This window comes from Micropterus dolomieu, linkage group LG12 (genome assembly GCF_021292245.1).
Source record: "Micropterus dolomieu isolate WLL.071019.BEF.003 ecotype Adirondacks linkage group LG12, ASM2129224v1, whole genome shotgun sequence".
Taxonomy (NCBI): Eukaryota; Metazoa; Chordata; class Actinopteri; order Centrarchiformes; family Centrarchidae; genus Micropterus; species Micropterus dolomieu.
In genome coordinates this window covers 15,859,639-15,872,377 of record NC_060161.1, presented here as the reverse complement: position 1 = coordinate 15,872,377, position 12,739 = coordinate 15,859,639, and the positions used below count along the sequence as shown (strand labels likewise).

At 43.0% G+C, this 12,739-nt stretch overlaps 1 protein-coding gene across 12 annotated transcripts in view; it reads left to right on the top strand.

The window, feature by feature from the left end:
* LOC123980029 (nuclear factor 1 B-type-like) overlaps window positions 1-12,739 on the top strand; it is a 71,703-nt gene that overhangs the window by 6,709 nt on the left and 52,255 nt on the right. For 6 of the 12 annotated variants that reach the window (XM_046064190.1, XM_046064184.1, XM_046064179.1 and 3 more), the window contains one exon: window positions 4,923-5,454. In XM_046064190.1, the coding sequence (XP_045920146.1) occupies window positions 5,037-5,454 (418 nt within the window). In that variant the 5' untranslated portion in view covers window positions 4,923-5,036. Of the gene's footprint in view, window positions 1-268; window positions 590-1,750; window positions 2,223-4,922; window positions 5,455-12,739 lie in introns of those variants that run through there. The other 6 variants (XM_046064186.1, XM_046064189.1, XM_046064182.1 and 3 more) reach the window with 3 other exon arrangements.

The following is a 12,739-nucleotide window of genomic DNA, read 5'->3' as shown; positions in this document are numbered from 1 at the left end:
AACCATGTAGGAATAAATGTGTGTCCATCTTCCATTGATTACACATAGTTTTCACGTTTATTGGATGTGTATGAAATCATATGATGTTGAGATACAAGAACTAAAACATAATTTTCCCCAGCCGTTTTTGTAAATAAGGGTTTTATTTGGAAATGTTGCACCGGAAATCGTCTTGGTCAAATAATATCCTACTTGACAGTTAATGCCGAGAGCCGGAGGGCGGCAGTCAGTCAGACAGTGAAAGTGAAGGCGGAGACCAGCCCAGTGCCGAAAACTCAGCCTCTTCTGGATCGCGTTCAACTTCACTGAACAACCCCCCCAAAAAACGATCCAAAAAAGTAAGACTTGAAGAGGAAGGAAGACAAGAAAAAAAAACGGAAAAAACGCGAGGTGCTCCAAACTTCTGTTCACCGCTATCTGCAAAGAATTGTCTTCCGGTGTTGACTTTCTTTTTTTTGTGTGCGAGAACTGCAAGAGAGAGAGAGCCCTCCAAAGCACAAAGTTGAACGTGAGAAATGTGAAGCTACCGGCTTGTGTGTTTCAACCAGGCTCCCGGACTCCCTATTAATCCATGCAGTACAGTGCAATGGTACGTGAACGTGGATTATTATTGCTTTCAAATGTTGTGATAACGGTGACGATACCATTTGTGATATTTATTTATTTTTTCTAGTAGGCTACTGTCCTGTCCTCGCGACGATTTGAGAAATGTGGCGAAGTGGGTTAACTTAACGCGGACCCCAACACTGGCACGGTCGGCCCAAAATTGTAGCTACTAAACTTGGCACAGATTCCCCGGCAGCCTACGCTAACATCCCATTCCCCTTAAATTTGGCAAATGAACTGTATGTGGACCGTTGACAGCTCTGTGGGACACACACACACACACACACTTCAGCGACAATGTCACACGGTTTAACTAACAGTCCTTTCAGCGTGAGTGCTACAATGTTACGATATTCACTAGCTTACTTATGTGTGTTTTAAAACTTTCTAAAAAAAAAGGGGGGGGGGGGGTAAAGCAGAGTTATTTGAACCCTCGCAGTCTATAAAATTGTATAACAAATATTCTCTCTAGAAACTAACTGCAACGCTTCAAGCTAGGTAACATTTTTTCCTGTCGGGCTAATTCTGCAGTAAATACTACAATTAGCCTAATGACATATCTTCAGCCGGGAGTCTTAATATTTCCATAAAATGTGCCTTGTCTTCTCTCTTATATGGCCTACCATTTATCCTATCGGGGGTTTACTCCAGGACCTTTCAAATAACATTTTAATGCGCATAAACTGAGTTCACGTTGGTTCCCCTCGCTGCAATGTGGCTGACGAACCAAAAAATATCGAAAGTTTGTATTTACTGTGAACCGCAGAACACGGGCTTAAAAGGAGTGCGCGCGTGTTGTTGACACGGAGCTCGAGGGGTGAAGGGTGCCAGAGCTGCGGACGGGGAATGTCCCTTTTCTGTCTGTGTGTGACCGAGGCTGTGGTCCAAAGTCCCCGAAGCTAATAATAATAAAAAAAATCTTCTGGAGTGAGGGGGTAAATGAACTGTAGCCTGTGATGTGTTTTCATACAGCCGAGCAAGAGAAGAAGGTGCTGGGTGGCAGACAGGGGTTGTGTGTTTGGAAGAGGAGGAGGAGTGTGACTGTGTAATTACGTGGGTGAAAAAAGAGAGAGAGAGAGAGAGAGAGCGAGAGGAGGAAAAAAAAAGTTGGGTCTGATTTGCTGGAATCGCGCAGGGCCGAAGGTGCACCGGTCGATTTCATTTCAAGTTTGGTCAAAGCAGGGTTGAACATCACACACTCGGGGCCCTCTGAAGCTCCCCACAATGCTTTTATGAACGAGACATCACAGCAGCGAGACGCGCGAACAGCCCCGTGTTAGTAGAGGAGGAGGACGCAGCAGTCTCGCCGCTCGCACCGGCTCCACGAGCAGAACCTGCGGGCGCTCACCGTGCGCGTCAACTTAAAACAAAAACAAACTAAAATCTCCCCTTTTTTTCCGCGGAGACGACAATCTTTGGATCTCAAACATTTAATGGATGTTCTTGGATAATCTCCGGCTGTTTGACGCGGATAGCTGCTCCACAGTCTTGCCCGGCGCACGTCGGTCCAGGAATGGCGCGATAAAGTGATCAGAGGAGTCAGTCCAAGTGCATTCACTTTTTGTGTGTGTGTGTGTAGCCGCCTCATCATGTATTCTCCAATTTGCCTCACTCAGGTATTTGTGTCTTTTTAATCTACATTTAATTGCCATGATTTGCGTATTTGTCATAACATTGTTACCAATCAGCGGGGCTACGGAATTAAAAGTTCTGTGCGTGCGCCAGGGGTGTGCAGTTTCAGCTCTGCTCGGGAAATACTTTCATATTTACTATAGCCTACTTTCATAAATCATAACAACAACGAAGTCGTGCCTTGTTTGTGAAAATATATTGTTAGAACTACCCAAAATTTAAGTTATTAGTCTGAAATGCACGCCTCTGTGCCATAATTGTGCTGATTTGTACTTTGGAGGTCTTAGATTCCAACGAAATCCCAAACCAAAACCCATTTAACAGTTCTGCACTTAAAAAAGTAATTGAAGTGTCGATCTTTATGCGTACTTTGTGTGCGCAAAGTTATGCATAAAGCTGATTTTTTTTAAAGATAGCAATCCAAGACTGTCATCTTGATAATCCTGTGTAACTGGTATAGGTATGCTCATTCGCTCTCAGGTTTAATTAGGTTACTTGCGTCCTCCAGTAACCTCACACACACTCCTGAGCCTTGCTTAAGCTGTGTTTATATTTTTGCCCCCACATGTATATTTTTATTTAGAGTTAAACCCCTATACTTTAGGGAAGTGAAGTAGAAAGAAGATAAAGCCACTTTCACTGTATGAAGATCAAACGCATGATAAGATTGATTCAGCAGTTGGACAGAGTAGCTGACTGTTTTGGCTGACTCAGTTTTACTGTTTATATTTTACTTGGCATAAGTAAGCGATTGACTGAGATGTGGTTTAGTTTGTACTTAAGAGGATTGTGCTTTTATGGCCCCAGCTGAAGTGCACTGCATAGGGCCCTGGCCGAGTCATTTGTCTTTACAGCATTTGGCTTCAGCCTGCTTGGAAAATTTTTTACAAAATATTTTAAGCGTTTTCGAACAGGAAACTAGAAGTGAAAAGGATTTCTGAACAGTTGCTGCTGAGCGCATTTACTGGCATTTACTGCATACTTTTGTCAGTTTAATTGGCAACATTATAGCGAGGAGATGACATTTAAAGGAGTTCTGAATTTATTTTATTCATTTTTCATCCTCCCTAAAAGACTACGGATAGGTAAAGTATCCATAGTAAATATAATACATTTCAAAACTAGAATTTGTGAAGAATAAAATGTTTATTCACAGTGTATAATACATTATCATTACATTTCACATTACTTGAGCAGAGTTTTAATGGCCTGAAAAGTGCAGACCAGAAACGTGGCTTCTCAGAGGAGCACCAGCGGCAGACACAGATAGGGAGTGGATTTCTGTGGTTTCTTACAGCCCGCCTGCCTGCCTGGCTGCCCTCAAAAAGAACAATATGTGGTTTAACTCTTCGAAAGCCCCACTTAAAAGGGGGCTGCTTATACTTACTAAATTTGACATTTTAATGACCTAAAACAAAGATAAGTTAACATTTCCACTTGTCACTTGCAGCTGCTGTAATTTCTGACGACTCCTAAATCATCCACACCGTCTTGTACATTCCTTCACCTACAGAGAACAAGCATTAAGGGATTATTATAATTTGCCTGTAGGCCGGTGAACTGCAGGGGGGCTGTGGAAATGTTGGAATTTAGATTTTTCAGTTGTAAGGATCAATAGAAATTCTGTCAAATGCGGGATTGAAAAAAGTTTTCTTTCTTTGACTCATATTTGCAGGAATTTTAAATAAAGATAATGTGGTATAAAGTGTACTACGGAATACACCGAAAACTGTATATACACTAGATAACCCACATGAAAAAGTAAAATTGATATTTATTTATTAATATTTCCACTAATATTAATCTGAGCCTCTGATAATTTATCTGGAAAATAAGTTTCAACATACATATTTTTTTTTAAATGAAAAGAGAGAGAGAAAAATTTAAATAGCAGGCCTTGATTTTAATATCCCTGACTAACCTCAGGTTTTTTGGAATGAAGCTGGGCAAGTGTCATTCCGTGCGTTAACCTTTATTACTTGAAATGATTTGGCATGAACTTTGAATTGAGTCCTAACTCAACCATTGCAAATACCTCTCACTACTTCGTTTCATGTGCCTCCTTTCGGTTCTTAATGCATTTTGAACATGCAGCCTGTGCCCGAGGCTGCTTGTATATGCCCACAGAATAGGAATATCCAAAACTACCTATTTTGTGACTGCACCCCACGTCTTTCCATCCTTTGTGAACATGGGATAAGTTCAGGTAGGAATGTGGATAGTTTGATAAGAGAAATGTAACTTTGTGTGGGGCACATACTCCCTGTAGCAGCAGCAGCAGCAGCACAGGAGTCCTGCTCAGAGCATGCTCGGGAAATGAGAGCAGAGATGGGAGTGTATTCAGTCACCGGGCTTGCTGCTATTGTAGGGCTGGCAGTTGATATAAACAGTGGAATGTCCTTGTCATACCTACAGTACGCAGTACGCAGATACATTTGGGATGGTAAATCCAGTGTTGCTATGTGAAGAGAAACTTCTCGACTTAAAGCTGTTGAAAACTGCCAATGAGATATTACGTGACTGATTAAGAGGAATTGTTTGTTTGTGGTCTGACTTCCCTTCTGCCTCAGATTAGTAGCAGACTAAACCCATATTTCTTCTTCATGTTTGATGACATGAGTTTCTGATTACATGTCTCTCCTTCTCTCTTTTCCTCTCCTCACTGTGTCCCTTGGATGCTCCAGGATGAATTTCATCCCTTTATCGAGGCACTTCTTCCTCATGTCCGTGCCATCGCCTACACGTGGTTCAACCTCCAGGCCCGAAAGCGCAAGTACTTCAAGAAACACGAGAAGCGCATGTCCAAGGACGAGGAGCGTGCGGTGAAGGACGAGCTTCTGAGCGAGAAGCCCGAGGTTAAGCAGAAATGGGCGTCCAGGCTGCTGGCCAAGCTGCGTAAGGACATTCGGCAGGAGTACCGGGAGGACTTTGTCCTCAGCGTGACGGGCAAGAAGCACCCGTGCTGTGTGCTATCCAACCCAGACCAGAAGGGCAAGATCCGCCGGATCGACTGTTTGCGGCAGGCCGACAAAGTTTGGCGTCTGGACCTGGTGATGGTCATCCTCTTCAAAGGCATCCCTCTGGAAAGTACAGACGGGGAACGCCTTGTCAAGTCTACACATTGCACCAACCCAGCACTTTGTGTCCAGCCACACCACATAACAGTATCAGTCAAGGAGCTGGACTTGTTTCTGGCATACTATGTCCAGGACCAAGGTACGTTCAAGCTCATACTGTGTGTGTTTGTTTCTACTGTGCGTGTGAGGTAATGCGCATGTGTGAATGATGGCATGGCAAGGTCAAGGGTCACATGTGTTCCTTTTTTGGAAGCCTTGCTAAGACTGGCAGAAATCACTACATTGGCCAGACAAATAAATATAAGAAGCCTGATCATCAGTACTGTATATATGCATCTTACATTTGGCTCATTACTAAACAAAAAGACAATCTGTTCATCAATATTACATTTAGGGCATGTTTTAAATGTGTCTTTGCGCTGCTGTACTCCAGCAGCAGCTCCTACTCATGTTCAGTAATTATTCACTTACTATAAGTGAATAATTACTATAGAGGGTATGCATTATCTGGTACACACACAGCCACACAGGCTTGTACAATTAAGCACACACTGTGCACCTATGCAACTTTGTGGAAAGTTGCAGTATACACCAGTTAAATCAAAATCAACCCACCAGTAGTGTGTACCAGTAACACAGGATTCTGATAAAGTCCTTGTTCTTTCAGGTTTGGTGTTTGGCCTTTGTACCCATAGTCCCCATTATATAATGTCATTTTATGTCATTTTAAAACTGTCCCGTTGCCAGTCAAAAATAACAGTAGAACTATTTTGTTTTAAAATGAGATTTCCACCATTAAAAAGGTAATAACCACATAAACGTATTAATAAAAGTATTTCTGATCGTGAAATTAGATTTTAGCATTGATAATTAATTGATGATATTAGCAAGTTGATGATTAATTGATGATATTAGCAAGATACGAATAAACCTTTTGAATATTTACTATATATTTAAGCAGCTAGTTTTTAAGTAGTGTGAGTATATATAAGATATTGTGTCTATTAAAAATCGTGTGATATGTGATCGTGCTGAAATGAAAGCCTCTGTCTTTTCTTCATTCATGAAAAGCTGGTTTCTTTTAGCCTTTTTGCGGACACAGTGATCGATGTGAAGACTGAATCATGCATTTTTTTCAGCACAGTGCGAAATGAATTGAAATCGACAGTTACTGGAATTGGTTCTGAAATGTTTTTAAATGGATGTGTTAAAACAATTTTTTTCCAGAAGTGAATAACAATATTATAATGTATAATGTATTTTTCCTGTTGATATACAACCAAAAGACTGCTGCACACTAATAAAATACTGGCATTTACTGGAACATTTGACAATTGAACACCGACAATTTAAGCCAAAATGTATCACTGAAGTTGTTTTTTAAAAGCAGATTTGCAGTGCATAATTAGTCTTCCGAACTGTAAATTGGAATAAACAAATTGTGAATTTTCACCCACTATTTCATGACAGAAACATCACTTTGAATCTGATATTCCATAGTAAGTTTAAGGAGAAGAAAAAAACAGTAGATAAGGCATTCAGTAGAAAACATTTTTTATTGTTATTTGGACACCAGATTGTTTTTGGTGCAGAATGTAAGCAACAACCTTCACAACTCTTTCAAAATGATATAGGGTTATTACAGTATATAATTAAATTTCATTTCTCTCACGGTTTTGAACTTCCTCCCTTTATCTGCTGACACCAAAGGAATCCCCCCTCTAGTATTCCCTGTTGAAATTCCCCTGTATTAAATGAATTGCAGCAACACAGAATAACCACCAATACTCTACTATTGAGGGGGAAATGATGGTATAGCTAGCTCATTATCATCAAACCCTGAGCGCCATTTTGTGTTTGATAAGTGCCAGGGAAAGCAGAAGGCACAGCACACAGACAATAATGGTTGCCACTGGCACCGGGGTTGGCATCAGACCCTCTTTTGTGTCTTTTGTAGGATGCCACCGCTTCTCTAGTTTGCATCTGCTGCATTTTTAACTGTTCATTACCAACTTGAGAATGGCTGTTTAGTGCTGTTTCTTCATAATATACTCCGTTTTAAATGACATGTTGGTGCTTGTATTTTACATAATGGACGGTTTTTCAATGGCTATTATTTTAGGAAAATGGAGGAAGAGCAAATTATAGGCAAAAATATACATTTTAGTGTTTGAAATAAATGGTGAAACAGCATGTTCTTTTTTCGCCATAGAATTAAATTCACTCGAATTCAACATCGTATTTGCGGATCAGTGCGATTATTTTCTGTTCTATGGGTTGAAACGTTGGCAAATACAAAATAGCATTCTTTATCGGGATCACAGAGACGGCCGTGCTTTTTTCCCCCCGTTTTTGCAAGCTAAAGCATCTATTCCTTTTCTTCGTTACCAAGCAGTGCCCATCTCCAGACAATGCAGCCATATTGTGCTAGCGTGTGGTGCGGCGCCATTTTGTTTTGCACTGTGCCAGGGAGGCAGGCAAATCACCAGTAATGGTTGTTAGAGGTTTGGAGGTTGGCATCGAACCCTCTTTGTCTGCTTGCAGCGTGCCTTTGATTCGTTGGTTGGCATCCGCAATGCAGTGGACACTTTGGAAAGTTTTTTGACAGTGGCAGAATGGAAGCCGCTGCCTTTGTTCTGCTGCAACTGCACGAAACAAACAAACATACAATCAAACACAAAGAAACTAGCAAACGGCTCTGTCTGAAACAGAATCTGGTATTTGTGCGAACCGCTGGGGAAAAAAATGGGTCCGGACTGTGATTTTAATACCGTTCTCTCTGTCCTGCTACTTGGCAGTGGCTCACTTCTGGTGTGTTGTATAATTGGATAACAAAAAATGTGTTACTCAACAGTATTTATTCTGGTTATTTTTTTGTGGCAAAAAATCAATACGTTCACGGTGTATTTGTTTTTGAGTCTGGTGGATTGCTGCCTGAGAAAGGTCGGCAGGTTGGCAGCGAGTGTGCTGGGTGAATTTAGAGAGGGCACTCAGCCCCCTTGTTCTGTGGCACAGACGCGTTTAGCCAGGCAGGGCTGTAGCACCCATGTGCATGCCCAGATGAATGCCCGCTGGGAAGTAGACTGGGGGCTGGGAGTGGGGGTTGTGGCATCCATTGTGCCAACTGGCAGGCCGTGTTCAATACAGGGCCCTGGCTTCTCACAGACACACACACTGCTGTTGTACTCCAATGCACTGTTTTATCTTTATCTGATGAAACAAGAATTGCAATTCTTTTTTTCTGTTTTTTCTTTGAATCATCGCCTCTCCCCTCCTGGATTCATATTTTGCATATCCAGTTTGACAACAACTGGAATAGTGGTAACAAGGCATGTAGATAATCGTCATGTCAGGACACGTTAGAATACTGCAGGCCTCGTTTGTATTTGGTTTTGTGATGTTGCTCATCACTATTTCCTCAACAAATGTGGGAATGTTTGTAGTTATAGTCACTGAAAGTTCTCGGCACTGCATATTTAAATGTTTTATTCTTAAAACATGTCTGCGATTAATGGAATATGTAAATAAAATAATTTAAAAGGCATGTGATTAAGATACACAAGCAATCTAACTGAAGAATTTGGAGGAATTTTGGTAAAATGCGTAGGAAATGATCTGTCAGATATTTTTTTAAACTACCTCAAATCTAAATAAATCTGACGAGTGGTAGCTTATGTGGAATACTTAAAGAATGGTACAAATTAGAAATTGCTACAACGAATTCTGGGAAAGTTGTCATTGGATTTCACAACCAGTGACAGAAAAGGATTGCTGAGGTAGTCCAATGGGAGACTAAAGAAGTCAAGGTCAAGCAGCTTTCCCATTACTCTAGTGTTGAACGTTAACACAGCCATAAAACATCATTACCTTTACTCCCCCCCCCCCCCAGTAACTTGAGTTTTTTTTCACGCTGTCATGATAGTTTGAGGAAATGGATGGATTACCTCTGAATACATGCTGCCATGTTAATGGAGGCCTTGTTTTACGAGTGCCAGACTTAACCTCTGCCCCTGGGGTCGTGACCTTTGCAAAGAGATGTGGCGGGGTGTCCTCTGAAGTTTAATTGAGCAAAACAGGTCAGTGAAAATGTGCTGGTGCAGGCCCGGGGCACGTGGAGGAGGAAGACTTTTTGCCGGGAGGGCCCCCCTTGTTGACCTCCTCAGTCGGGGTCAAACTGCGGCGGTGGCTGGATCACCGGTGGTCTCTTGGCAACTGTTTGTCTCCGCTCTCCCACCACCACTTCTGGTGTGGCTGGTGGTCTTTTGGTTCACTGGCCTAAGTGAGGGGGAGTAGGTACCACTGACTCCCCACTCTTCCTCACCCCCCTCTCCAATGCCTCAGCCTGGGTATTCTGGCTGGTCCCTATCTTCAAGACTGGCCTGCCGGCTCCCCACGCTGCATGGGGTAGCTGTTTGCATCTTGTTTTCCGCCCGGCTGCCTCAGAAGCTTTGGTCAGGCGGCCAGTGTGGAGGCCTGACCTTCTGGGTCACAGTGGAGGTCTGTGACTAAGCACAACATCTATCCCTCCCTCTCTTCATCCCCTTATCCTCCTCTGCCATCAGGAATCACCCCTGCGGCACACTGCCCAGCCAAATGACTCTCTCACTCCTTCTCTCTCGCAGTCTCTTTTCTTTTCTCACTGCTTGGCTTTCCCTCAAGCCCGAGACTCAGACCACGACAGCTGTCCCAGGCCTAGGCACTTGGCCAGAGAAAGGGTGGCTGGGTTTTTGCCAGAAGTGTGAAACAAAAGTTGTTGTGAGCAGACAGCGATAAGGACACTACTGTTTGTCTTCCTTTTTTGGGTTAAGTCAAGTCTGTCAGCTCCTTTTAAGTGGATGATTTTGGAAAAAGCTGCTCGAATGGTTCTTTTGGAAGTTGCGTGGAATTTTATTCTTAGACATGAATATTAGTGAACATTCACAACAAAATCAGCAGGACCGTAAAATAGAAATCCTGGGAAAAACCTTAACCGATGACTCCAGAGCCATATAGAAAAACCCTTCAGATTGAACTGCACAACCCTGTGCTTAGCTTCCATTCTGGCTTCCTTATTAGTATGCAATAGAGCCTGCGGTGTCTGGCTACCTCTCTCTCAGAGCCATAACCTATCGAACACATTCTCTCAATCTAATCCACTTAGAACTCCCTCCCAGCTTCACCGCTTGCCTTATTGATTTCCGCTTCCCACTAAATGTCTTACCCGATCCTTTTTCTCTTAACCCGGGAGCTATTTATGTTTTGCGGTGTTCTTTTTTCTTTCTTCTTGATGTCTTTGCTTTCCGTCTTTTTTTTTCTTGCTTTCTTTCTTGCTCACTTTCTTTCTCTCTTAATGTTCTTCACTCCCCCACTCCGGGATCTTTGGATGTTTGTGATCTCCATCTGACTTTCCTCTGCCTTCTTTCCCCTCCTGCTCTTTCTCAAACACTAACCTGTGTGCATTGCAGCCAGGTTGCCTGGCTCAGTATGAAGCCTGTGTTATTAGCAGCGGGGTTTTGCTCGAGCAAATACCTCAAGGCTTAAACAGGCCGTGTTACCTCCTTGGCCCTCTTTTGTGTGCCATGTGTACATAAATCTCCATGGAAACAAGGCAACTCAGAGCAGAGGCCACTGAGAAATGTGGAGGCCTTCTTTCTCAACAAAATTTACAACTCCCTCTTTTGCACTGCTACAGTGTGTTTAATTTGCTTGTGTCACAGTTTGCGCTGTTGCATCCGTCAAAAAAAGGGCTTTTTCTAGCCTTTTTCTTTGGCATTCTAAGGCACAGGCATTGTGTTGAAAAGGCTTTTTTTGTGAGACTCAGCTTTGCGTTTGTGGCTACACTTGGTTAAGGACTGCAGTTTGTGTCATTAGTCTATGGTTAAGATCTCAGCTTCACCACACTTTCCCAGGCTTTTGGGGAGGACCCCAAATGCATTTCAAATCCCCCTGAGGCCACTTGACTGGAGGACCGGCACCTCCCACTCCTCCCGGATAGATTCCCCACCCCCACCCTGTCTGCCGGTCCTCCCGAATGAAGACAAATGGGTACATTCACCCCCAATCCCAGGCACTACACTGTACCTCACTGTCCTGCCTTACAAAGCAGACCCTCCCTGCTGCCTGAGTTTCTCCATCCCATGGCTTCCCTATCTTCTTTGCCATCATACTAGTGCAACTGCTAGAAAAACTTACCGTTGTCCCATCTGCCCGCTAGACTGGTCAAGTTAGACAGCAGGGTCTCTGTAGAGGAATGAGGCATAAGAAGGTTCATAGAGGAGAAACAGAGGTCTTAGATGGAGAATTCATGTGAAGATTTTTTTTTTGACCTCAAATGTTTTCAAGTCAGCCAGGAGAAAAGCACCCTCAAGTACCAGACTGAGACTTTCATGCAAAAGCCTGTCCCCTTTACCCAGGAAGGAGCCTTGTGAACAACCAATGAAGGGGAGAAAAAATGGGAAGGGGTATTAAGTGGGGTGTGATGGGGAACTTTGGGCAGTGTCAGACAATCAGAGTGGTTGCCCAGGAGACACTAACTTCTCTGTGCAGCACCCCCCACCCTGCTTTGCCCCATCAAAGTCTTTTCAGTCCAGACAGGGTCGATCAGTGGCCCAGAGTGATGGTTGTCTCTTCTTTTGTCTGGCAGTACAGTACGGCCCATCACTGTGACGGCTCGACAAGACCTGAGCAGGACAGAAAAAGAAAGGCCCGCCATCGCAGCAGTGTACAAAATATACTTTTGGGTGGGCATGTTGCTGTTTGGGGTGGGTAGTGGTGGTGGTGGTGGTGGTGGTGGTGGTAGGAGGGGGGTGAATCCCCAGAGGATTTCTTTCTAATGTCAGTGCAGTGGGTCAAAGAGGGGATATGGTGTCTGGGGCTTGGGAATGGCCTGCTTGGGACGGATTCATCAGCGCCCCATTGAGTTGTCAAAGCTAGCCAAAGAGCGTCCACTCCTCCCTCACATATGTCAGAAAGCTCCCAAATTTAGAAACCAACTCTCGATCAGTGGACAATGCCATATATTCAATGTAATAAACAATACAACCACCAATATGGTTATTTGCTTTTACTGAAAGAAAACATTATAGAACAGAAGAAAAGGAAAGGAGAGTAGGAAAATAAGTCATTTACATTTTTAGCACTTACTTAAACATGCAGTCTTTTATGAAAGACAGCATCTTTGAGCAGTGTCTGCATGTGATTTAAAGTGAGCCATATAGAGGGAATGTCCGGAAGGGAGGAATTATGGACACCTTGCTGGTTGGAACAACATGAAAATCTCATATCTCAAGATCACCAAACCAGCAGATGTAACAGTTTTTCTACGGAGGTACTTACTCGATTGTGACAGATATGTGATTTTCACACTGCCTCTCTACATCAAGTCATGAAATAAACTGATACGGGGAATAAAAGGAAAAATAGAAAACCTCAAATTTTCCTCAAAT